We start from the raw sequence: 27,770 nt of genomic DNA, 5'->3' as shown, positions 1-27,770 counted from the left end.
ACATGTTGCAATGGAAATATTTTGGACATGTTGAGTTAAATATATTATTCATGTTAATTTTACCTGTTTCTTTTTTACTTTCTTGAAGGCAACAACTAGAAAGAGAATCTTTGCATTTCATTTCTATCAGATACTGCTGATATTTATTTATATAGTGATAATCGGATTATATCCCCATTATTTATGTGAGAAAACTGAGGTTGAGAGAGGTTAATTGCCCACAGTTACACAGCAGAAAGCTAGGCTGGGATCTGTCTGATTCTAGAGCCTATTCTCTTTGTTACTGTGGAATTATGTAACATAAAATTTGTCTGGCTCTTGTTCTTGATTACTAGAGATAACCTCTAATTCCTTGGAATTTCCAGAAGAATAGGAGTGTCCTTGTTAAACTCCTGGTGGGCCCTTTAGATCACACCTTGAGTTTATGTTAATGAGATGACTCAGGATAAGAATTGGTCATCAGAAATACCAGCCTTGTGATCAGAGTGTTGGAGCTTTGCATTGGTTCCTCCTCCTTGGAAGAGGGAGCTGGACTGAAGATTAAGTTCAATTACAAGGTCACCGATTGATGAAACCCTAACACCGAGTCTGGGCACCAAAGCTCAGTTAAGCTTCCTAGCTGCTGAAAAAATACATTGATGTGCCAGCAGGATGATGTATCCTGATTCCACAGGACAGGGCACAGAAGTTCCCTTTTCAGGACCCTTCCAGACCTTTCCCTGGGTGTGCCTTCATTTGGCTTGTCCTGATTTGCAACCTGTATAATAGAACTGCAGTCATAAGTATAGTGCTTTCCTGAATTCTGTGAATCATTCTAGCAAATTATAGAACCTGAGGGGTTGTGGGAACCACAGAATTTGTAAACAGGTTCGTCAGAAGTGTGAGTGGCCTGAGAACCCCTGAGCTTGTGGCTGGTGTCTGGGGATGTTGGGGAACATGGCCTTGACTTGTAGCGTCTGCTCTGAGGTGAGCTAGTGTCAGCATTGCAAGAATAGACAGGCTTTCTTGTGGATGTGTGTTCTAAAGGCCTGGTGGCTAGGAGAACCAAGGGCTGTGATCTAACTAACCAAAAGCTCTTGGTGACAATGGTCAGTAGCATGTTGGACTTGTCAAGTCTTTAATCAACTCCTTTGACTACTATGCTCAGCAAACCTATGGCCCCTTCATGTCCAAAACCTTCCCACTAGTCCACCTTCCAGATGGCATCCTAGCGGTGGCAGTGACATAGATAGAGATACTGATGCATGTCAGGATCCCTTTGATACCAGGGATTCTTGAATATTGATGCTGGGATTGAGTTCCTTATGGTGACAATAATAAGTAAGGCCTGTTTTTGGATTTTGTTGGTTAACCTTTTGCATTGTCAGGAAACATTTTGTGGTGTGTCCTATTATATCTTGTAAACAAGGCATTCAAGTCAAATGTTGCCTTTTCATTATTTGCTTTTGTTTGGCATTTTTAGCCATGAACTCCCACCCCCACCCCCCATCCTTTTTTTTCTTTGTTTAGTTTCTCCTTCTCTGCTTAAAATAGACACTGTCTCTCATTTGTGGTCCTGCTAACTGTCACTCTTCTCTTCACACACAGGCCCTACCTGTGTCCTGCAAAGCTCTCTTAGGTCACCAGATCCTAGAAAGTTGATTCCCATGAGTATATTGTGGGGCCACCCTGGAAGGCAGATTTCTAAGAAAAAAAACAGACACAAATTCCAGTTATTGGGGGGAAGATTTCCTGCATCCATGAAAACCATGAATGAAACAAACAAACAAAAATAGGCTTTGGAGTTGTGAAAGGTCTCTAGGAACACCATGTGACTTGATTTCCTTCTCACTTGGGCTGACCTTGGGCTCTTTGCACACGGCTCCCTGGCCAGCCTTGCTGATCAGAGGGGTTCAGTTTTACAAGTGGGGATGGTTTGGCCAGATAACCCTCAGGCAGCTCTCCCTGCCACTGTCAGTGACAATGCGAGTGTCTAAGAAGGGTAGAGCCCATGTAAGCACATTAGCCATTCCCTTCCAGGCTCCTTTGCAAGCTTTCAAGAGCACCAGAAAGTGCTACAGCCCTGCAAGACAATTATGGCTGAAATGGCTCTTTATTCCAAAGAGAGAAAGTCCTCTATTTGAAGAGAAAGTCCTGTATTTGAAGAAAAAGCTCATGTGATACAATCATGTGATTTTAAATGATCACAAGGTTAGGTAACTTGCCCCAAAATGCCCAGTTGATAGGAGGGATAAGAGGAACCCGGAATTCCTCATTATAGATCTGGTATTGTTTCCATTCAAAAGGAGGCAAGGGAAGCAGCATTGACAGGCTGACTCTTGTCACTGCTGACCATGTTTAAGTGGGAGGCTTCCCAGCTCTTGGGGGGCTGAGCCATATCCTCATCAGTTTCTCATGCCCAGTGCTGAGTTTGGTGTCCCCAATCTACAATGAGTACTTCATCGTGTGCTGAACTGAACTGAGAGCCAGCCGCCCCTCCCCTGTCCAGTGACATCAGACAGGCCATGTGTCTTCTTGTCTCTTTCATGATACTTCCCATCTGTCTTTGCCAATCATCACTCATAGGGAATGGCCTAAAGGGGAGGCACAGAGAGGAGAGAAGGGGTTAGAGGCCACCAAGTGTGATTGGTGTTGAATCTCAGCCCTCTCCAGGACGCCCATTTGTCACATTTAAGGTCTCATGAGACTCCTGTAGTCTGCCTCTTCTGCATGACTCTCATCAGCCCTTCTTCCCAGCCTGGGCAAAGTTAGGGTTTCTAAGTCCTTGCGGGAATTCACCTGGCTGTCCTGTACCTACTTGTATGAATCAAGGCGACATGATGTCATTCAGGTCAATCTACAGTGTATTCTCAAAACATTTCTTTGGCCAGTTCTTTTGCTAAATTTTCTCTAATCGTCCTTTATCTTTTCTTCTTTCTCCTATTAGATTTTTTCCTTTAGGATTTTTTTTTTTAATCTCTCATATCCCTAGCATAATGCTGAATAGCACATAATTAATGGCTCTTTCCATCTCATTCTAGCGTGCGTTTAATCTAAAAATATTTAATGAGCACTTACTACACAAATCAGATGCTACACAATTTCTGTGAATAATTACCATGTAGTGGCTCATTTAATTCTTGCAAGAGCTAATAGTTGGCACTATTGTTAGCTCCATTTCACAATAAGGAAACTAGGGTAGAAAGAGGTTAAGCAACTTTGCAAGGTCATACTGAAAAGTTGCGAAGACAGCCTGAGCCCAGTGCACAGAATGGTTATGCTCTGTTCCCTCTAAGACAAGCAGCATTTTGACTTTGTTGTGGTCCACAGTTCAATAATGACAATAAACATAGGAGAAATAATTTCAGATAGTGACAAGGGGTCTGAGGACCATAAAACTTCACAACTTCATGATGTGATGGAAGAGAAAGGAGAGAGCAGTTGTAAGTTGAAAGTCCGGGAGGAGCCCTCAGAAAAGACCACACATTTGGTCTCGGGTCAGTCAGAATCACCTATATGAGTCTAAAGGGAAACAGTTTTTCTCCTCATATACACTCTGTTATGGTACAGATTAGTGTGAGTGTGTGGCCACCAAGGATCTGTATGTTGGAAACTTTGTCCCTACTTGGACAGTGTTGGGTGGTGGTATACCTTTAAGAGGTGGGGCCTCTGAGAGGTCTAGGGGGAAGGGGTGACCTAGTTCTCTTGGATTTCTCAGTTCTTAAGAGAGAGTTGTTATAGAAAGAGCACTCCTGGCCCCCTGTCCATGCACTGACTTCTGAATGGCCTGATCTAGTCGTCTTGTCATTGTGGTGCCATTGGTTGTGATGAGACACAGCCAAGGAGTTTCTCGTCGGAGCCAGTATCATGTTATTTGGACTTTCAGGTTATGAGCTAACAACCTCTCTTAAGTACTCAGCCTCGGATATTTGGTTATAATAACAGAAAACAGACTAATAACCTCACAACACAGAGTGCTTTTGTGTGTGCGTGTTTCTCTTCTACACACCAAATAGTTCTCCAGCTGATACCAATGGGATATCCTGAAATTTAACTCAATTCTGATACTGTAACTGGAGGCTAGTGTCAGACCCCACAGGTTTGAGGGCTCAGTCATGCAAGACTGCCCCCATTCATATGCCAGTGACAAGCTCCGGGTTGTGACCTGAGCTTCTACAAACCTGCTATAAATCAGGGTTTTCATAACACACTCCTTGGATTTGGATAATTTGCTAGGACAGCTCACAGGATTCAGAGAGATGCTTTCCTTACGTTTACCTGTTTATTGTAAAGAATATTATGAAGGATGTAGAGGAACAGCCAGATGGCAGAACTGTGGAAGGAAAGCTATAGGGAAGGTTTATAGAGTTTCCATGCCCTCTCTGCCCAGGTGTACCACCCTCCAGGCACCTCCTCATGCTTAGCAATTGGGAAACTTTCCAAACCCTTTTGAATTTTGATAGTGTTTCCATTAAGTAGCCATGATTACATTAGATATTGGCTGTAGGTGGTCAGCTTGACCTTCAGCCCCAGGTTGAAAGTCTCTCCCTAGTGACCAGCCCCAGCCTGATTCTCTCCAGGGGCTGTCAGTCACTAGCCATCTCATTAGCATATAAAAGACACCCTTATCACTTTGGAGATTCCAAAGGTTCTAGGAAGTCTTAAGTCTGGGACCAGGAGAGCAAAAGTACCCTGGGGTAAGGAACTTCTGATGAGAAGTTCCAGGAAGAGGGATCAGGAAATGCAAAGGCCCTGAAACAGGAAGCTGATCATGCTGGCCTCAAGCACCCTCCCAACGGCGGATCTTCTTGCCATCAGTTCACACATATCTGATGAGCTAAGCTGTGCTGAACTTAAAGAATGCTAGAAGTGGAAGAAACTTAAAGATTGCCCAAAGTGCTGATTTTTAAATTTTTTTTTTTTTAGTTGTAGTTGGACACAATATCTTTATTTTTATTTATTTATTTTTATGTGGTGCTGAGGATTGAACCTAGTGGCTTATGTGTGGGAGGCAAGCACTCTACCACTGAGCCACAACCCCAGCTCTCAAAGTGCTGATTTTATAGAGGTGTCAATAGGTGTCAGAGAGGTAGCACCCAGTATTACTTCAGAGAAGAAAGAAAGGCTGCCTTCTGAGTCCTTGCTTTCGGGGCATCTTGTCACCCTGTGCAGCATTAGGCATGGCTTCAAGGGGATGTTCCTGGTAAGCATGATAGTGTGGCTATGGGGTGTCTTCAAGGTCAGTTCTTCATTCTAAGTGTCCCAGGCTGAATTGCTTATTATTTTAAGCCCATGTGGATAATATATGTGTCCAGCCCACCTCTTCAGCACTAAATAGGAGCTTTGGTTGTTTTATTTCTCCCTTAATCTCAGAAGGTGGTCCACTCAGGCCACGGACATACAGGCTTTTGACCTGATGCAACCTTATGTGTCTCTTAGTGTGCGGAGACCCTACTTGGCTTTGGAGGGCCTTTCCAAGCCTAGCCCTGACTGTTGGATGTGGCTGGCTGGCTGGCTGGCGGGATCTATGTGCAAGGATAGCTCATGCCTTCTCTTTCTGGCTTTTGATTGGTAATGCTCAGCCTTGCTTAATATTCTTGCCAAATATAGAATTCAACTTGATGGCTTGAGGAAGTTGTTGCTATGCTTTTTGTGAACTGAAAACATTAGTTCGGGAAAACACTTCAAATTTTGAGACTGACATTTGATTCTTTCTCCTACCACTTCCTGAATTCCCTCAGCCACTGCCCTTTGACCTCCAGATCATACAAAGTTGCATAATTGTAAGAACTGTTTGGACATGGGGGAGTTCATCCAAAGTAAGCTAAGGCTCATAGGACGAATTTGGGTACTTCCATACTGATATCAGAGATGGAACCCAACCCGGGATTCACTTGTCTAACTTTGCCATGTGCCCTGTTTGCCCACCCCCTCTTGTCATGGATGTTTCTAGATGACCTTTTGTGAATGCAATTTCCAATGGGAATGTTTCACAGTAGAAGAATGCTCTCTCTTGAGGCTTGCTCTTGACATTTCTAGAGATTTATTTAATTGGACTTTACTTAAATTCCATCGGGAAACATATTTTTGCTGTGAAGTTGTGATGTGTTTAATTTGGGGTCTAAGATAAATGTCAGTCCTTGGGGGGGGTGAGGTGGGGGGTGGGCTATTAAGCAACAGTCTTCCTTTTGTGCTGTGGTCTGGTTTAATGAATAGCTTTACTGGGCTTTCCTCTGTTTGTTTGTTTAGCAATGCTTGATTATTTAAACTTCTTTTGCACTGAAAATCGGAGAATGTTTTCCCTCTCTTCAGAGAATTAAGCAATAATGCAGAGTATCTGGTTGAGCTCTTGGGAAAAATATGGCTTTGTGTTTTACAGCACTCTGCTCCTGTTAACATTCTTCTCTCTTCAGCCTTGCAGTGTGATCTCATGGATTTTTACCCCCTCCTTTAATCCATCTTGATGGATTACTCCCGGTATGCAGCTACTTAGTAAGTGGAGAAGGTGGGGCTTTAACGTTGTATAGAGTAGCCTCTGGAACACAGAGACAGCTAGGATTTTCTTGGGTGCAGGGAGGAATTGAGCCAATGTTGATCCACGAGGAGGTTATAGCTAATGAGGAGTGATGAGTCTTTGGGAAAGAAATGGACTTCTAGAATTAAAGTTCTGAAAGGCTCTGGGGATTTGCCTCTTCCCGTCATGGAAGGTAGCCACCTCCATCCTCGCCTTGAACCATTTCTGGCTTCACTTCTTTAGTTGGCTCACAGGCTTTGGTATGGCTCTTTAAAAATAGATATGATATTTCTAAAAAAGTAAGCTTAACTCGGAATTAAGATTAAAAGTGGGGCTGTATTAGTCTGCTTGAGCTATGTATGAATTAATTTTCTGTTTGTATAACAAAATACTTGGGGCCAGATACTTTATAAAGATAAGAGGTTTATTTAGTTCACAGTTTCAAAAGTCAATATGGAGTGGCTCCGCTTGTTGCCTCTAGTGAGGGCTTCTTTGTGGATAGCATCATCACTGTGGGAGCGCAGGCAGAAGAGATTAGGCAGCAAGAGAGGAAGCTGGAGGGATTCTGGGACTAGGCTTGCCCTTTTATAATGATCTGTTCTCACAGGAACTAACTGGTGTCTCAAGAAATACTTAAGGAACCACATTCGGCTCTTCGGGGACAACACCCTGGTGACTTAAGTACCTCTCATTAGGCCTCACCTCTTCAGGGTCCTGCCACCTCTCACCATTACCACTCTGAGGAGCAAACAGTCAGCACATGAGACTGGTTAATACACTCAAACCACATCCAAATTGTGACCCTAGTGTAAGTAAGGGAGAGTTATTTTCTCAGAGCTCTAGATGTTAAAGGTCTCCACTATGGTAAGGTCTTGGTGCCCGCATGGTCAGATCCTTATGAGGGCTCTCTTCTTGTTGTGAAGTCACCTTACTGTGTCCTTACATGGCAGAGAAAAACAAATATTTCTTTGTTGTCTATTCTTATAAGACACTAAATCTGTCCTGGGGGATCTATCCTCATGACCTCACCTAAGCCTATCTCCTTAAGGCTCCCATTTCCAAATATGAGCGCTTTGGGGGATTAGGAACTCAACATAGTAATTTTGGGGAGACACTATCAGCTTATAGCAGAAACAAAAAAAAATGCATTCATGGAAAGAAAGGGTAAGAATGCTGCCCAAGTTTTGGAGTATATGTCAATTGCCATGTTAGTAAGCTTTCTGTCCCTATGATGAAATACCTGAGAAAAACAACTTGAAAGAAGTAAAAAGGTTTAGTTTGGCATGTGGTTTCAGAGATTGCAGTGCATGGTCACTTGGTTCTGTTACTTTGGGCCTGTGTGGCACACTATATCTTGGTGAGCAAAACATGACGGAGGAGGCCTGTTCCCCCTATGGTGATCAGGAAGCAAAAAGAGAAACAAGAAAGAGACAGATCCCAGTATTCCCTTTGAAGGCACACCCCAGTGACATGACTTCCTCCCACTAGGCCCCACCTCCTGAAGGTTTTAGTGTCCCCTGTATGTCCTCTGGCTACCCTCTCACCCTTGCCATTCATTGTGCTTCCCTGTGATTGGGTCCTTTGAGTCTCACAGTCTCCTGAGTTCCCTGCCTTTCCTTGTCTGGGTGCTACCCTCCGCTCTACGCCACTCACAAGCCAGTTAGTCCCTTGTTAACCCCCACAGAGGCCGGTTTAATTAGTCCCCTTTCATAGCACCCAGGAACTCAGGGCAGATTCATGGTCCTTGTCCTCGTTTATGATTGCCATCTTTAATTTATCAAAGATCCAGTGTGTCATCGATCTCCTCCACTGAGTCCTGACTGATGGGGGGACTGGAGATGTCCATTGAGAAAATCCCAGGCTTGAGCCGAGTGTCTGAGTTTGCCTTCCTCTCTTGGAACTGAGTGGTTTGAGCTAATATTGTTGGGTAAATCATGGACAGGGAAGGTTGGGGCAGCCAGAACTTGGCCATCCCTCCTCAGCCCCCCTGTGCTCCCCACAGAGCACACACACACACACACACACACACCCCTAGCTTATCCTTTGATAGGCACACTTCCTAGTAGATAGTGATTCCCTGTTGAATCCCAAAGCCTTATCTGAAAGGCAAACCCAATCACTTTGTCTAATTGTCGTTTTTTGGTTCCTGGGTGTGGAGCTCAATCTAGAGGTGGAGGGACTCCTGGCAAAAATGAGGACTCCTCTGACTGGGCCTCTGGGGGCTGGGATGGGGAGTCAAAGGGACAAGTGGACCCACCAGAAATTCTGCTGTGACTTTTTCTCTCCAAATGAGGCCCCAAGGGGGGGGGGAGATCAGAAGGCCCACTCCCTACCCTGCTGGCTGGAGTGACTTGGAGAAGTCAGCTCTGCCCATCCCCATCTTCAGGTACCCACAGTGAGACCGGAAAAGGGGGGGGGGCTCACTCCCTGTGGCAAGAGGGGACTGTGCTCCGCCACTTAACCCTGCCACTCTTCAATTTTTTAAGAACAAATCTGTGGATGCATAGACAATTCAAGCGCCAAAATAAATATTCCAGGTGGAATCTCACTCTCTTATTTTTTTTTTCCCATCTCCCCCGATGGGTTTATGGGGTTGAGGGACAAAGGCTGGGAGACCAAGACCACCAGGCTCCTGAGGTGGAGGCCACAGGCTGCTCCTCCTCAGTCTCTCAGGCTCCTGCCAGACCGGAGGGGGCTGCGAGCTCTGGGAACGCTGAGATCTTACCCTTTGAATCCTGCGCACATAAAAGTCATCTGCTCATTAAAATAACACAAAGCTGTTTAATTGTTGTCTTTGTGGAAAATTACACGACTGTCTTCAGCTGTTGCTTCTGGCAGTGCTTTCTGTTCTAATGTAAATAAATGAGGTAACAGATTTAAAGGAGCAGGCTGTATTTACATACTTGTGAAGTATCCTCTCCAACAATCTGCCTGTGTTATTCACATACACACAAACACTGGTTACTCTTGAAAGCTTTAAAGTAGAAAGGGTGAGGAAGGGGACCTCTGAAGCTTATCTCTCCCTTTGGGGTACTGACTAGGGACTTCTTTTTTTTTTTTTTTTTCCTGTGAAGACTGTGCCACTCTAGCAGGCTGGAGTTTAATCCCCAGTCCTTTTAGGCATCAATTGTGTAGGGAGGGGAATTGGGAAGCCCAGAGGCAGCTTCTGAACTTGGAAGGTGGGGCCTTAGGGCAGAGGGCAGGATCTTTGTAACCACTGACAGAACATTCCAGGGTCTGTCCCTCTTGGAAGACTTCCAAGGAAAGCTTCATTTTCGATTTTTATAAATCATAGTTCTCGAATCATTTGGATTTTTCTGACTTAGTTCACTTTGGGGGGGAGGTCAATGTTTAGAGAAGAATTTTTAAAAATATATTTCTATTGAGGGAATTGCAAAGTTTTTAATCAAAGAGAAAGCCATCTATTACCAGAATTCCTACCACAAGCTAATAATTGAAAATAGTTGTAAAAGCACATAGAACCAAAAAAAAAAAAAAAAAAAAAAAAAAATCAGAAGAAAGCACACTGCAAAAGATACTGTTTTTTTTTGCCCTTGGTAAGTGCATTCATAACCAAGCATTAGCTTATTTCCAGAACGCTAGATTTTCTAGTGGACCAAAGTGTTGAGGTGGAAAGGATTGTGCATAAACTAAGGGAAATAAAAATAACTTGGTGATAGAGTTACAGCAGCTATATAAACCATGTCTGTTTCACGGGAGCATCCGTAAATTGTTTGTATTTTGTCCAGCAGAAAATACAGAGAAGACTCTGAGCTCAAAATTGAAGCAAATTATAGAACAGGTTTTTCAGGGATTTTCTTTTTTCTCTCAAAACATTACTAAATACAACTTGGTTAGAGGAATGTCCTAAGAACAGGAGTGATCTATGATGGGAAGATGGTTTTATGAAGGGCATTTTGGAAGTGATTTCTACCTATCATTTGTCACTAAAGAAGGCATGAGAGAGAACTTACAAAACTTAAGAAATATAAAGTGAAAAGTTATCTCCATAAAGAGATTGCTCCCTAGCTCTGTACCTTTTCTTTATACCTCCTCCTGCTAATTTATCAGCAAATCTCCTGATGTGACTTATGGCTGGACCCTGTGTCAAATGGGCTTAAATAAGAGTAGTAGTCCTGCTCTCCAAGAACCTAGGTACTGTTAAAGCTATTCATTTGGATATGCATGAAAAGCAAAATATTTCTAAAAGAACAAGTCTTCATTAGCACAGTTTTACCTGTAGAGCAAGGCTACCTGTTTGGGTACATGGTGGCGCGTTGAAACTAACTTTTTCAGAGAGTGGTCACCCTGAAACAAATCGTGGACCTAAAAATGATCTATACATCTTTCCTCAATAAATTGAGCTGTTCACAGCAATGTAAATATAGGTAATTTTCTATAAAAACTATCTCATATACATAATGTTTCATACTTCTATTTTTAAAATTTTTAGGAATGTATGTGTATACATGTCTGTAAAAATACATATAAAAATAAAATACATATATATGTATATTGCAGAAAATTTGCCCACAATGCATTTTTGCTGTTTGATAGCCCAGATATCTTCTCCCCCACCCCAGATTCTACTGAGGTCTTAGTATATGAAGAACTAAACATAAGGAGGTTATCAAGGGAAACTGCCAACCCCAAGACCTGCATGCCACTTGCTCTTGCATTTGTGGAATCTCAACTAGGCCCAAGAAGACTACCACTGTGGGAGCAGATCTTCTATGGGCAACCACAGGGCCTTTGCCTCACCTTCCCTTCCCTGTACTCTTGCTGGCAACTGCTTTGGCAGATGGTCTCCTGTTCCCCACTTTGCTGAACCATCTGCCCCATCCTTTACAGGATCACCATAGCAGAGCCTACTTGGAGCACTCTAAGGGTAGGTTTAGACTCCACTGACAATTATCATTCCAATAACTACAGGGTTTCAGTGCTTTCTGAAAGAGACCAGAATGGATGGTGTACACATGATCTCATGAAACCATTATAATAGACCTGAGGAATACTGTCCCCTTTCTATAGTTGAGGAAATCTAGCCTAGAAGATGTAACTGAGAAAGTCGGTGAGTGTGTGGCTGGCCTGCTATTTCAAATCCAGGGCGAAGCTCTGCGTCTTCTCAGGTTGGCTTTTAAGCTACCTGTAGATAACCAGAGAGGCCAGGAGAGGGACTGACATCTTCCCAGAAGACTCAGTAGTACACTGTGCCAGTTAATAAAGAGGAACTCAGTTGGATTCAAGATACTGAGATTTTGGGTTATTTTGGTTTGGGTTTTTTTTAAAGGTTTTGAGCTTTTGTCTTTTCTTTTTTTTTTTTTTTTTTTTTTTTTTTTTTTTTTTTTTTTTTTTTTTTTAGAGTAGGGAGGAGAGATGGTGAATGGTTGATCAATACACAGAGTTAGATACGACAAATAAGTTCTGATGTTTTGTTGCACTGTAAGGTGATGATAAATAATATTTATGTACTACTATTTATTTAAGAAACAAAGCTAGAAGAAAGGATTTTGAATGTTTTCACCACAAAGAGATTATAAATGTTTCAGAAGATAGATATGTTTAATTTGATTAGAACATGACATATATCTAAACCACATGGTGCCCCATTAATATGTATGCTTTTAATGTGTCAATTAAATATTAAATAAATATGCCCTCTTAATCTTTCAATTTCATTTTTTTAAACTTTTATAATGTACTGTTTGTCCAAAGATAAATAATATAAAATATAGCCATCTCAGTATCATGATACTCCACCTTTTAGGCTCAAGAATCTGTGAGTTAGCCACACTTTTTGTTGTTTTGAGTTGAAACAGAACATGGCATATAGGAATAGAATTAAGACAAGAGGCTCCATTGAATAGAGAATTAATAGTCTAGTCTGAGTTGGAAATAGAACCAGAAGACATCATCAATCCTATTTACAAGTTATTATAATAAATTAAATTCCAAATTAGTGTTGTGAAAATTACAGAAATGAATGGTCCATGTGAAATTGTGCAGTACTTCCTTCTCTCCCTTCCAAATTCTGAAAATAACATTAAAACATGGAAAATAAAGAGTCACTGGTAACCATCAATAATCTCTCAAAATGTGCATATTACCTTCCACTCTGTCCACATGTGCTCCAGCCTTGTGACTTCCTGTCTACAGCAGACTTTTTTATGTATTTGTGAGGACGCATAGGTGTATTCATAATAATGAATATCTCACTATAAAGCAGGCTTAACCAAAAGCTTTTCCAAATCTCCTCAATAGTCATCTTTAGGTCATCACTTTCATTGAATTTTTTTTTTTTTTTTTTTTTTTTAGTGGAATATTTTTTTTTTTTTTTTTTTTTTTTTTTTTTTTTTTTAATTTTTTTTTTATTGGTTGTTCAAAACATTATAAAGCTCTTCACATATCATATTTCATACATTAGATTCAAGTTGGTTATGAACTCCCAATTTTACCCCAAATACAGATTGCAGAATCACATCGGTTACACATCCACATTTTTACATAATGCCCTATTAGTAACTGTTGTATTCTGCTACCTTTCCTATCCTCTACCATCCCCCCTCCCTCCCCTCCCATCTTCTCTCTCTACCCCATCCACTGTAATTCATATCTCTCCTTGTTTATTTTCCCATTCCCCTCACAACCTCTTATATGTAATTTTGTATAACAATGAGGGTCTCCCTCCATTACCATGCAATTTCCCTTTGCTCTCCCTTTCCATCCCACCTCATGTATCTGTTTAATGTTAATCTTTTCTTCCTGCTCTTCCTCCCTGCTCTGTTCTTAGTTGCTCTCCTTATATCAAAGAAGACATTTGGTATTTGTTTTTTAGGGATTGGCTAGCTTCACTAAGCATAATCTGCTCTAGTGCCATCCATTTCCCTGCAAATTCTATGATTTTGTCATTTTTTAGTGCTGCGTAATACTCCATGGTGTATAAATGCCACATTTTTTTTATCCATTCATCTATTGAAGGGCATCTGGGTTGGTTCCACAGTCTAGCAATTGTGAATTGTGCTGCTATGAACATCGATGTAGCAGTATCCCTGTAGTACGCTCTTTTAAGGTCTTCAGGGAAAAGTCCAAGAAGGGCAATAGCTGGGTCAAATGGTGGTTCCATTCCCAGCTTTCCCAGGAGTCTCCATACTGTTTTCCAGATTGGCCGCACCAGTTTGCAGTCCCACCAGCAATGTACAAGAGTACCCTTTTCCCCACATCCTCTCCAGCACTTGTTGTTGTTTGACTTCATAATGGCTGCCAATCTTACTGGAGTGAGATGGTATCTTAGGGTGGTTTTGATTTGCATTTCTCTGACTGCTAGAGATGGTGAGCATTTTTTCATGTACTTGTTGATTGATTGTATGTCCTCCTCTGAGAAGTGTCTGTTCAGGTCTTTGGCCCATTTGTTGATTGGGTTATTTGTTTTCTTATTGTTTAATTTTTTGAGTTCTTTGTATACTCTGGATATTAGGGCTCTATCTGAAGTGTGAGGAGTAAAAATTTGTTCCCATGATGTAGGCTCCCTATTTACCTCTTTTATTGTTTCTCTTGCTGAGAGAAAACTTTTCAGTTTAAGTAAGTCCCATTTGTTGATTTTTGTTATCAACTTTTGTGCTATGGGTGTCCTATTAAGGAATTTGGAGCCCGACCCTACAATATGTAGATCGGAGCCAACTTTTTCTTCTATCAGACGCAGAGTCTCTGATTTGATATCTAGCTCCTTGATCCACTTTGAGTTAACTTTTGTGCATGGCGAGAGGAGGGGATTCAGTTTCATTTTGTTGCATATGGATTTCCAGTTTTCCCAGCACCATTTGTTGAAGATGCTATCCTCCCTCCATTGCATGCTTTTAGCTCCTTTATCAAATATAAGATAGTTGTAGCTTTGTGGATTAGTCTCTGTGTCCTCTATTCTGTACCATTGGTCCACCCTCCTGTTTTGGTACCAGTACCATGCTGTTTTTGTTACTGTTGCTCTGTAATATAGTTTTAAGTCTGGTATCGCTATACCGCCTGATTCACACTTCCTGCTTAGAATTGCTTTTGCTATTCTGGGTCTTTTATTTTTCCATATGAATTTCATGATTGCTTTATCCATTTCTACAAGAAATGCCGTTGGGATTTTGATTGGCATTGCATTAAACCTATAGAGAACTTTTGGTAATATCGCCATTTTGATGATGTTAGTTCTGCCTATCCATGAACAGGGTATATTTTTCCATCTTCTAAGATCTTCTTCTACTTCTCTTTTTAGGGTTTTGTAGTTTTCATTATATAAATCTTTCACCTCTCTTGTTAGGTTGATTCCCAAGTATTTTATTTTTTTTGAGGATATTGTGAATGGAGTGTTTTTCCTCATTTCCGTTTCAGAAGTTTTGTCGCTGATATACAGAAATGCCTTTGATTTATGCGTGTTGATTTTATATCCTGCCACTTTGCTGAATTCATTTATTAGTTCTAGTAGTTTTTTTGTAGACCCTTTTGGGTCTTCTAGGTATAGAATCATGTCATCTGCAAATAGTGATAATTTAAGTTCTTCCTTTCCTATTTTTATGCCTTTAATTTCTTTCGTCTGTCTAATTGCTCTGGCCAGTGTTTCGAGAACTATATTGAATAGAAGTGGTGATAGAGGGCATCCCTGTCTTGTTCCAGATTTTAGGGGGAATGCCTTCAATTTTTCTCCATTGAGAATGATGCTAGCCTGAGGCTTAGCGTAGATAGCTTTTACAATGTCGAGGTAAGTTCCTGTTATCCCTAGTTTTTCTAGAGTTTTGAACATAAAGGGATGCTGTACTTTGTCGAATGCTTTTTCTGCGTCTATTGAGATGATCATATGGTTCTTATTTTTAAGTCTATTGATGTGGTGAATAACATTTATTGATTTCCGTATATTGAACCATCCTTGCATCCCAGGGATGAATCCAACTTGATCATGGTGCACAATTTTTTTGATGTGCCTTTGTATCCGGTTCGCCAGAATTTTATTGAGGATTTTTGCATCTATGTTCATCAGAGATATTGGTCTGTAGTTTTCTTTCTTTGAGGTGTCTTTGTCTGGTTTCGGAATCAGGGTGATGTTGGCCTCATAGAATGAATTTGGCAGAGCTCCTTCTTTTTCTATTTCCTGAAATAACTTGAAAAGTATTGGTATTAATTCTTCCTTAAAGGTTTTGTAAAACTCCGCTGTATACCCATCCGGTCCTGGGCTTTTCTTGGTTGGAAGTCTTTTGATTGCTTCTTCTATTTCATCTATTGTTATTGGTCTGTTTAAGTTGTGAGTATCCTCCTGACTCAGTCTGGGCAAATCATATGACTTAAGGAATTTATCAATGTCTTCACTATCTTCTATTTTATTGGAATATAGGTTTTCAAAATAATTTCTAATTGAGCTTTTGTCTTTTCATACACCAGACATTTATCAACTGAACCAGGCCACATTGGCTTGAAACCAGTGGTTCTGTGAAATACCCAATTGTACCTGTGGAATGTAAAGATAATTTCACAGAACATAAGAAGTCAAAATAATGTCTCCCTGTTACTCCAGACATTTCTTCTGTTAAGTTAGGTGCCATTCTGCCCTGAAAATAATGAAGTTATTCTGACCCCATTTTGACTGTTTCAGCTTTGGAAACCTTACATCAGCTACAATTATCCATGCTTTGTTCTTCCACCAAGATCCTCCTGCATGTAGGTAGCATCCTAAGAGGCTGCTCCAATGTGCTATAATTTCCAAGGGGGTCCTACAAAGGAGTATGCATGCTTTTCCAGTATCTTTTCCACTTGTGTTATGTGACCTTGTATCCGTATTGTATTCTTTGAGATAGATGATATCATATCTGAACTATTATGGATGTCATCTCTGAACCTCAGAGATGTTAAATAATTTGAAGAAGGTAACACAGGTAATGACTAATAGGAACCAAGATTTTAACTAAGGAGTCTGGCTCTAATCTGTTTCCCTCGATCATCAAAGTACTTTTCTTCACTTTAAAAAGGCTGATTAACCCAGTAGGAAAAACAAGGCGACAACAGGAGTGATCAATGTGTTTGCAGCAAACTTGTACAAGAGTCCAGTTTGAGACTATACACACCCACTCTTTGGACACTAATTCTGTTTGCTGACCTTCCGAGAATGTTTTCCTTAAAGTTCCGGAAGGTGCTCACGTCCTGCTTAGCATAATAACCAAAAGGTTGTGCAGAAATGCTATTCATCTTTAGATGTGGGAACTTTTTGTTTATGGATTCCACATGTGGATGAAGGTTCTTCGACTCTGCAGCCAGAGAGCATGGCTTCCGAATCACACCACAGAGGACCCTTCTGTTTCTAAGGCTGCAGTAGTCACAATAGCCATGGGAACTGCAGTACACCCACAGAGGAAGGTTTCCCCCTAAAACTAGAATCCATTGCTTCTCTGGGACAGTCGCTGTACTGACCTCCTATTGGAGGAAAAAAAAAAAAAAAAACAGGCGGGTGGTATTAATATGTATTTTCTTTGGGTGTGCTGGGTATTCTTTACTGTTACCATTCAGAATCAGTGTGCTCACCATGCTCATTTTGGCAGGGAACCTAGTTTTGAGATAAGATTTGAAAATGTCCCCCAGCATGGTTGCTCATGTCTCAAAAACATTTCCACTGATGACTGCAGGTTCTTGTGTACACAAGGAGGTTTAGTGTTTGGTAGGGATTAGGGGAAGAAGGAAGAGAGGGAAGAAGAGCAGTTTTATTTTAAAAATTTAGTCCTCCTATGGAAAAACTAGGAATCCAAAGACATGTAATCTTTATTGGGAAAGTTAGGACAAATAAATTGTCCTAATAAAATATATATCCTTTGTGATTAGGAAGGATAGGGAGCTGTTGTTTTTTTTTTATGATAAATTGTATTATTCAAACTTTAACACTTGATGAATTTATAATCATTTACAATCATGTGATCATTTACAATTATTATGAAGCAGATTTTTTTTAGATCTTTATTATTCTATCTTTTAGATCGTTAAGATTACAGTTTCCCAAAGTACTGAAAGAAAAGTGCTTCCTGTGTACTGGACATTGTTATAAAGTATTTTGTATTTATTAACCAGTTTAATCCTTACAAATTCCCACGAGGTAGGCACTGTTATTATTATTTCTGTTTTACATATGGGGAAACTGAGGAAGAGAGAGGTGAGAAGCCTTCCCAGCATCTCACAGCTAGTGTTTGACTAGGGGTTGGACCCCAGCAGCCTGGCCTCAGTGCCCCTGCTCTTGATCACTGCACATGAGCACGGATCAATTGCAGGGGAGACCTGGGTGATGGTACTGGGGTAATAAGAGGTTAATTATCAAACATCAGGTTGTATGTCAAAACCTTTACATAGACCTCTTCTATCACAACCCTAAGGGTACATGATATGATATCCACTTGATCAGTAAACTGAGGCTTAATAGGAGAAAACGATTTGAAACCTTTGTAGGTCTCACAACTCCCTAGCCAGCAGAATTACAATGATAGCCTGGGTCTATCTGCCTCTAACCTCTGCTCTGATACCACACCACACTGCTTCTACCTCAATGGTTGGTTAATTACTATTTTGTAATATTCTCATATAGTAACAACAAACATAATTAAAGCTCTTCATTAAGCAATCAGGCAGGATGGCCTCAGGTGGTATTTGATGGGATAGGGTGGGTGGAAATTGGTTCTACTCATCCCCCTCCCCCACAGCTGCCAATTCCACTCACCCCACCACCACCACGAAAGGAAAAAAAAAACAAAAACACATTTTTTTTTCCTGCAGTTTTCTCTCTTAAAAAAGGCACTGCAAACTACTACTGGTTCATTTGCTTTCAGTACCATCCAGAGAGATTTTTAACAGTTGTGTATAGATGTGTGTTACCCTTCAATGAGAACTGATGCTTAAGTTGATGAGCAGACTGGAAATTGGACAGGAGACTGTTTCTTTAGACCCTCACTGAGAATGTCCTTGTCTCTAGCTTGTATGTTTGAACTAAAAGAGCTCCTGTGCTATCTACTCCCCGTTCAAATAGTTTGTGAACAGAGTTCTTACATGGCTCAAACATACATACAATACACACATAATTTTGCACCCTGCGATTTGGAGCTTTCTGTGTGTGTCTGTCTCAAATTCCCTCCATCCCCCTCTCCCATGGGTTTTTTCCCCCATTAGGCAAATGGAAGGCCCATGCCACCTGTTAGCATTACATCATTGGCTCCCCAGAACACAGTTGCACCAAAGGCCTTAAACAAAGTAGTTCTTCTTGTATTGTTTGCACTCAAAGAGCTGATATCATGCCAACTGATGTCATTGTATGTCTTTGTGTAACTGCTATGGCAACTGGGCAGGTGGGGAGCCTCCAGCTGATGTCATTGGGAAAGGAGGTGTAGAGACAGAATTTTAAAAAGCTCTATGCTGTTTTTTTTTTTTTTTCTGTGTGGGGATTTCTGGCATGCTTTTTAATTTATTTTATCTTTTAACTCACAAATTACAGCTTGAGTACCCTAAATAAGAACAGAGAGAAATTTTTCCCCCACTGCTTAGAGGATTTCCCACTTCTTTTGAGAAGTTTTTTTGGGGGGTGGGGGATCTTTCCTCTCATCGTATGTAGAAAAATGTCTCAACTGATTTTTTTCTTAAAAGAATGAATTGGGCTCTCATCATAGAATCAGTGTGGAACCATCTACTTGTATTTTGTGGAGGCAAAGCTGAGTAGATTTTAAAATAACAGAGTGCCTTCTGAGCTTATCATGGTAACAATGGCTAGTTTTTATTTTATTCTAATTTTTTAAAGTATTCACTGATGAAGTTTTTGTGTTCTTTTTTTTTTTCTTTATACTTAAAAATTCTCTTTGGGATCACACTTTATCATTATTTCATAGCATAATAAATAACAGTATGGGCAAAGTTTAATTCTGGAAATCGGTAAGAATGAGTTAATATTTTATTTTTCTTTTCAAAAAACAAAAGATTTTACTTGACTCATTTTGGATGATCATTATATGACCATTATGGCCCCTTTGAATTTTTTTTGGATTGTTACCATCTCTTAATGACAAATGGATTTCTCTGTCTTGCACAACTGTTTCAGTGTCCATTGCTTGTATACAGACATGATACCTGGTCTAGGCTATAGTCTGGACTTCCCCCTGTGGTTGTCACAGATGAAACTTGAAATGGAGAACACATGTTAGGGTCAGAAGCTAGCGGACAGATAGACTTCCTGTCCTTGTTTCAACAGAACCATATCCTATTCGTCCTTGTGTTTTCTGCCTGAATCCAAGGACTATCAAGACAGACACAAGGCATCTATGGGAATGAATGTTGTATTTTGGTGGTTTTTAAAAAGCTAATAGGAGTTTTCCAATTTCCCCCTCTTTTCAAAGAGAAAGCAAGAGGATATCTAGTTTTTGTCTAGTCAGAATTTTAGAGCTCATTCAGTGCTAATAATGTCAATTCAGATTTCAGAGCCCTAACATGTATATTATATAATTTAAACCTCATAATAATCCTTAGGGTTCATTTATCTGTGCATTTAAATATAACATTAAAGGAAAATCAAAACATAAAGTATAATCTATATATTTCCTAACATTGTGTGTTCTCTCTCTCTCTCTCTCTGTCTCTCTCTCTCTCTCTCTCTCTGTAGTCCTTCAGCTTTTGGTGAATTATTGTTGAATTAGCTTTTTTCACTTAATGCTAAGCAGTTTCTTTGTTCATTTATACCTTTTCATAACTACTCTTAATGAACGCATAATAGTCTATGGAATGAATAAAATAAAATTTACTTTCTTTTTAATTTTTATTTTGTTGTTTGCTTTCCTTTTTCCATTAGACTGATAATGCCATAGTGGATGTCTTCACGTATCTAGCTGAAGGTCTTTTGTTAAATGATTTTCCTAAGATAATTTCCATAAGTGAAACTATAGTTGGGTGGGGAATGTTTGCATTTAAAAATTGTCGAAACAGGTACAGCTTAAACTTTTTATGATAGACCCATAACTCTTGGAGGCAGAGCAGACGTTTATGTTTAAAGTGTATTCATAGATCCATTAGAGGTTTCCTGAGAGGTTTATATACCTAGGGCCCTCAAAACTCAGGTTCAAGGGATCAAGCTACTCCACTTCCCTTCTACTGGAAGTCAAGGCTGACAAATGTCAGGACGTGCAGGCAAAAACATCAGAATGAGACCTTAAGAATGATCTCCCCTGCCCCTGCAACCCTGTCTTATCCTTTCCAATCATTTCTCAGCTGCTTCTACCTTTGGACATTCATATAAATAATATTTATAAAAATAACTAACATTTGCTGAGCAATAGTATATGCCTGACGATATGCTAAATATATTTATTTTTAGACTCATATTCATACTCAGAGATAGATATCATTACCCTCATCTGAGCAGAAGAAGAACAGAGAGGGAGGAGCTTGCCCAAGTCACAGAGCCAGGAAGGATGGCATTGGGGTTATAGCCATGGTCCTTGCTTGTAAGCCCTCTGCTATATTAGGAGCAGATGTGGTCTTCCAGGTAAGGTGAGCATGAAGGTGCAAGGTGGCACGTGTGCAGGGCCAGATTACAGGCAGAAGTTCTCAGCCAGAGGATGCCATCCATGCTTTCCTCTGCTCCCAAAGTGCAAGGTTCTATATAGGCCACTGAGCATATGGCTTATGGCTCTTTGAGGCAGATCACATTTGCAGCTGATGAAATTGCCTGATGCTCATTCCTGAACGACATGCCCCACTTTGTATAAGGAGCACGTTTCTAGAGTCCTCCATGCAGAGAAACACTCTGAAGCTGGTCCTGGAAGCTCCCCAAATGGACTCTTGCATTTTGGGTTTGGGATTTATACATACATAAACATCCATCTAAGCAACAACATACTCTGATTCTTACTGTGAAGTTGGCATTTTCTGCCAGCTTTGAATTCTTAATCTTGCTTTCTGTATTTGTGTTCCAGGTGGACTTAGTAGTTTTAAGCAGAACCATGAAAACCTCTGTGACAACTCCCTCCAGCTCCAAGAGTGCCGGGAGGTGGGGGGTGGTGCATCTGCGGCCTCGAGCTTGCTACCTCAGTCTGTCCCCACCACCCCTGACATCGAGAATGCAGAGCTGACGCCCATCCTGCCCTTCCTGTTCCTTGGCAATGAGCAGGACGCTCAGGACCTGGACACCATGCAGCGGCTGAACATCGGCTATGTCATCAACGTCACCACTCACCTTCCCCTCTACCACTACGAGAAAGGCCTCTTCAACTACAAGCGGCTGCCGGCCACCGACAGCAACAAGCAGAACCTGCGGCAGTACTTTGAAGAGGCTTTTGAGTTCATTGGTAAGAATCTCCATTGGGAGTCCTTGTCCTCTGCCTTCCTTTCCCTCTGGCTCCTGCTTTGAAATCAAGTCCAAGGTTTATTCCTGTGTTCCTCAGAAACAGCTGCTCAGAGGTGTCTTGGGTTCTGTCACCTAATGCAGCCAAAGTGTCCTCCTCGTTCTTAACATATCAGAGCCATCAGGATGGACATAAAAAAATAATTTGGTTGACATCTGTCCAACTAGAAATGCCCATCCCTCAAATCCTCAATGGAAAAAAAAAATGGTAGTGGTTAGCATTTACGTGCTTTAAAATTAGAAGAAAGGAGGGAAAGTAAGGAATTGAGGATCAGAGCTGGTACTGCTGCTACCCAATCTGCCAAGTCCCCTCAGAGTCCTGCAGGACATGAAATAGAGTGAATATATCACTTTCAAATGCCCATCTCTCCCTAGCACCCTACTCAGCCTTGTTCACCCAGAGTGAGAGGTGATTGCATTTCCTTACCTTGAATTAAACTAAGTTGCAGTGGGTACCTCTTCACCTGAGGCTGAGGTACAGGTAGAATTTGCTGAAGGGTTGTTCTGAAGAAACTTTTTCAGACTGGTAATGCCAAAGTGAACCTCCTTATGCACTGCCTCATCCTAGAGGAGGGAGAAAGGGATGGGGTCAAGTTCTTTCTCCCTTTCTGCTTTGTCTTGGTTCTGAAGCACTTGATAACAAAATGGAGAGGACGTTAGTGCCGGTGAGATGATATAAGATTTCCTTTGACAGTTTGCAAACTCAACTGAAGCAGGAAAGATCAGATTAGATAGCCCTAGGAGAACAATTCAAGCAATAGCAGGCTCTCATCTTTAAAAGGAAGCAACCATCAGCCTAATCCTAATTAAATTTTGTTACTTCTGCAGCCTTGAACTCTGCTGTAAGACTCAAGTGATCATTTGGAGAACTCTAGCATATAGCAGACACTCAATAATTTTTCCAAGGGACTCTAACTGCTATCTTGGTAAAGGGCTGGCCCAGTACTTTTCCTCATTATTGCAGCAAGCTGTCATTGGCCTTTCTCCCATCATGTTTGATGTTCCGTAGTCAGAAAAAAAAAAAAAAAAATATATATATATATATATATATATATATATATATATATATATATATATATAAAAGCCTCAGGTTTAAGAGCCTGCTGGATTTGCTGAGGAGCTGACAAGCTTTGGTCACATTGCCCAACTCTTTCCTTTGCTGATTGTATCTTCAGTGTAGGACCATGAAGTATTCAGTTTGGAAGGAAATTCAGACTGGTGGCTGTGCTCAGATAAGTACAGTGACTTCTCCAAGATTCTCCGAATTCTAGTGTTAGAGAAGCAGTGGGGATCCAGGGTTCTTGATTCCCAGGCCATGAGCCTTTCTACAAAATACCGGAACAGTGTTTGTAATGCCCTATTAATTAATTCCCAGCCAGCCAACATGAGTGTAAAGATGCTTCAGATTTTTTTATTAATAAAATCTGAGCCAGTCCTTGAGTCCTGCAGAAGAAATATTTGTCCCCTAGTAGACAGGGAACTTCCTGGTTGATATATGTCATGACTGTGGTTCCACCTGACTTCATTCCAGGCGGAGGGCGTTGGGGTATCTGCTTCCCATTTAATGAGTAGCATAAGATACACTTGTCCTGAGAGGATTTCAACCCAAGTACTCACATTCCTTATAGATTACTCAGGCTTACATGCTCTTTAGAAGGAAAACAAAACCAGTAACAAACAGCATTTAGCCTGAAAGCAATTCAGAGTCATAACTTGCAGGGCACAATTTTATTTTCATTGTTATCCAATAAGCTAAAATCTCATAGTGTGGTTTTTGGAAAACAGAAGGTGTTTAACATCATAACCACTCGGTGCTTAACACAAACTAAGTGGAGTCTAGGTTTAGAGCTTAACTGTGCCAGCATATTCCTGAATCAAATGACAATATTCCCATATTCTCTGAATGGGATACCTGGTTTTGTTCCCATTATTTAGACAGGAGCTTTGAAGTTCTGGGGACTCAAAATTCTGAGCCAGTGTGGGAATTCCTCCATCTTGCCGATCCTTGCCATATTGGTGCAGCCTCCATGAATGCAAGGGGGATTTTGAACACTTAAGAGAGGGCGACACTCTGGTTTAAACCATAAGTCTTTAAACTCGGCCATAATTGACTTTCCTAGTGAGAAGCTAAAATCTCTCATCCATTTAATGTCTGTTCCTAAACTAAGCAATTCTTTTTTTTTTCATACATAGATGGGATATAATTTCTCATTTTTCTGAGTATACATATTGTAGAATCACATTGGTCATACAGTCACATACATTCATACAGTAATAATGTCTGTTTCATTCTTAATCCCCACATCCCCTGCCTTCCCCTCCTTTCACTTCCCAATTCTGTAGTATAAAGAAAGAAATGTGCTGGACATGGTAGCACATGCCTACAATCCCAGGAGCTCAGGAGGCTGAGGCAGGAGGATCTGAGTTCAAAGTCAGCCTCAGCAACTTAGGGAGGCCTTAAGCAACTTAGCGAGACCCTGTCTCAAAATAAAAAATAAAAAGGGCTGGGTGTGTGGCTCTGTGGGAAAGTACTTCTGGGTTCAATCCCCAGTACCTCCCCGCCACACACACTCACACTCACACACACACACACACACACACACACACACACTAGATATTTGACAGAGGTACTACTTGATTTGCAGCTTGCTTAATACATAAGCCCATTCATTGTGCTGAAAGTACAGCTTCAACTTCTGTCCTGCCGTGAGATACTGTTCCGATGAATGCTTCCTTTACTCCATCTCCTCTCTAAATGTAAATATGTAGCCTCTTGTTCATGCTAATACTGACTTTAGCCGGTTCTGGAAGTGCAACCTAAGCATGCAGAATTGACTAGTATATTTTTACTTAATTTTAAAAACCATTTAAATTTATTCTTTCTCTACCAAATGAAGCCTGGGCAAGTTCAGGTCCGTGTTAACCTGTCTCTGTCCATCTCTTTCTCCTTCCCTTCATCTCTTCTCTCTCTCTTTTCAGAGGAAGCTCATCAGTGTGGGAAGGGGCTTCTCATCCACTGCCAGGCCGGAGTGTCCCGCTCTGCCACCATTGTCATCGCCTACCTGATGAAGCACACACGAATGACCATGACTGATGCTTACAAATTTGTCAAAGGCAAACGACCAATTATTTCTCCAAATCTTAACTTCATGGGGCAGTTGCTGGAGTTTGAGGAAGACCTAAACAATGGTGTGACGCCACGCATCCTTACGCCAAAGCTGATGGGTGTGGAGACGGTCGTGTGACAGTGGTCAGGGTGGAAAGGATTGCTGCTCTCCTTTGGGGGTGAGAAAAAGGAAGGAGGATGGGTTCTGGGCCCCCCCCCTTTTTTTTTCCTTTTTTTAGTTGGGGGTAAAGTTTGTGAATGGAAACAAACTTGTTTAAAGACTTTATTTTTAACAAGTGTGAGAAGACTATAACTTTTGATGCCATTGAGATTTACTTCCCACAAACTGACAAAGCAGGGAGGTTAAAGAGGTCATTTTTTTTTTAAGCCAACAATAAAAATATAATAAAACTTGTTTCTCCCCCTTTTCCTTTTAAGCTTTTTGTAGAGTTTATGACTAAATAGTCTGTGCAGGTTCATAGACCTAAGATCCCATAATACACCATTTAAAAAGAACCAAAAGTAAGTAGAAAAGACATTGGATCATGAGGACCTAGGAGCCACCTGGGCCATCCATATAGGAAATAAAAACCCAACCCAACCAAGCCCTGCTGTGTTCCTTGGTGCAAAGAGAAGATCAGGGCAGCTTGAGTGGTCTAAGAACCCTTCACGTATTCTTTAAAGAAATAGAGAATAGTGTTTTATGCTCTGGACTTTTCTTCCCCCCCCCCCCTCTCTGGGTTGAAGAGACTTTTTGAAACAACAAGGAACTGACTGACCATTATACCATAGGCCTTCACTGGCTCTTGTGCAATAATATGGTGTTTTGAGTGTGCAAACAAGTTAGAGCTGGCAAGTGAATGATAGACAAATAGTGCAAAATTGCCAGCTTGGAGGTAGAAAGAAATTCAACAAAACCAATTACTTTCCTTCCCACCTTTTTCCTTTTTTTCCTTTTTTTTTTTTTTTTTTTTTGGATTTGATTCTGGTTATAGTGCCATAAACCTTGTTACATATGTATATCAGAATGTAAAAAAAAAAAATGACAAAAATTTATTTAAAAATATTTTTCGCAAAAAAAAAAAACAAAAACAAACTTTGTGTGTTTCTTTTGATTGTGTAAAAATTTATTTTCATTATATAAATGAAACTCATTCTGAGACGTGTCGTTTTTGCCCACTCTTTTTTACTTCAACTCAGGATCAAGCCTCTCTTACCTCTGGAAGCTTGTACATATGACATAATTAGACGTAAAGCACATGTTTTGACATAGGGAAGGGAGATGAGGGTGTGAAGCAGAGAATCTTCGATGAAGCTGAAGATCTCCAGGGTTGGTCTGCCCAGTTATGAATGCCCTCCATTCCCTATTATCCTCTCCTGTCATCTCATCCATAAGTATAATTCCTCTTACATTGGGGAAGCCCTAGTTAAGGTGACCTCAAGAATGTGAGCATTCTCATCAGCCTTTGAGCCTTGATAACCAAATCACTGCCTGATGGGTTAGAAGTCAATGATCTCTCCCAATGGCTAATTGATAACTGTTTGTGACAATCTGCCATTTCTGTCTCTAAAGTCCCCATTGCCTTCATTGCCATTTATTCAATTGACATCTTTGGTGGCATTCACCGGATAGTGCATTTGCAGCCATTTTTTTGTCCCCTAGTCTTAGCAAGTCAGACTCAGTTTTGCAAGCACAACTTACCTATAGCAGCACTTAGTTAATGTATCACAGGGTTATCAATCCACAGACAGGTGGGGGTAGGGGAAGAATACAATCCAAACATTTCCTGTTTTACTGAAGTATAGGTCTAGAGAGACTTAGCCACAGGGAAGATTTGCAACAAACTGAAATTTTCCAGGTCTGAGTTAGAGTTGAAGAATTCTGGCATGTCTCATGCTACGTGACTACATTTGACAAATATTTTTGTGAACATTTGCTTACAAATGTTATAACAATATTTTTTGTTTATTTTTAATAGATTTCTGCTTACAGTTGGATTGATTTTTTTCTTTTATTAAAAGTAGAGCTTGAATTTAACAGGAATTAACAGCTACTTGAGATTATTTTAATTTAATGTAAAGTGTTAATCAGTTAAAATCTGTTACAGTATTTTCTACTCTTTACAATTCATTAGCAGGCTATTTTCTTGATGTTGGAGCATATTTAAGGAGTAAGCTTTTGATACATAATTGATGATTTAAAATTTGTAGCAATTTATCAGACTCTTTTTTAAATCCAAATGTTAAATTTCTCATAGTGTGTAAAGTGCTTTCTTTCAAAAAAAACAAAAGAATACAGTTTCTGTTCTTGAGCTACATGGAAATGATTTATGTTTTTGGAAGTTTACAATTTCAAGAGAAGGCCTGTCTTGGACAGACAGGAATTCTGCCAACCAGCATACCAAGAATTCTGAAAGGAACTCAGGTCTTTTCTACTAATCTGCTTTGGGTCACTTAGCCTCTATTTTTTCAAGAGGAATTTAACCACTTCATGAAAACAATATGGATTAACCAAGCCATTGCTCTAGAAACCAGACTTCCCAGGTTTCTAGGCCTCACTAGTTGCCTGGGAACTTTAGTACTAAGCTAGGAAATAATCGTGTCTTTGTGAGAAAGCAGAGTCACTGACCAATGCAGGCATCATTTTGTGCCAAATGAATTTAACGATTTAATAGAATAATTAAAAGCATTTAATGTAGGCATCACCGTTCACTTAACTTGGACAGACCAGGAGCTCCACCACCTCTCTATACACATATTTCAATAGTTGGCACTTCTCCAATTAG

At 40.6% G+C, this 27,770-nt stretch overlaps 1 protein-coding gene across 2 annotated transcripts in view; it reads left to right on the top strand.

Moving 5' to 3' along the window:
- Positions 1-27,300, top strand: part of Dusp10 (dual specificity phosphatase 10) — a 45,374-nt gene extending 18,074 nt beyond the window's left edge. For both annotated transcript variants that reach the window (XM_046438446.2, XM_058577042.1), the window contains exons 3-4: positions 21,451-21,822; positions 24,858-27,300. In XM_046438446.2, the coding sequence (XP_046294402.1) occupies positions 21,451-21,822; positions 24,858-25,123 (638 nt within the window). In that variant the 3' untranslated portion in view covers positions 25,124-27,300. The remainder of the gene's footprint in view (positions 1-21,450; positions 21,823-24,857) is intronic.
- Positions 27,301-27,770: the final 470 nt, after the last annotated feature.

This window comes from Marmota monax, unplaced genomic scaffold (assembly GCF_021218885.2).
Source record: "Marmota monax isolate L192 unplaced genomic scaffold, Marmota_monax_Labrador192_F-V1.1 WCK01_AAM20220418_F8-fsc00118, whole genome shotgun sequence".
Taxonomy (NCBI): domain Eukaryota; kingdom Metazoa; phylum Chordata; class Mammalia; order Rodentia; family Sciuridae; genus Marmota; species Marmota monax.
The sequence above is the reverse complement of the archived record's forward strand: the minus strand, read 5'-3'. Positions and strand labels throughout refer to the sequence as shown.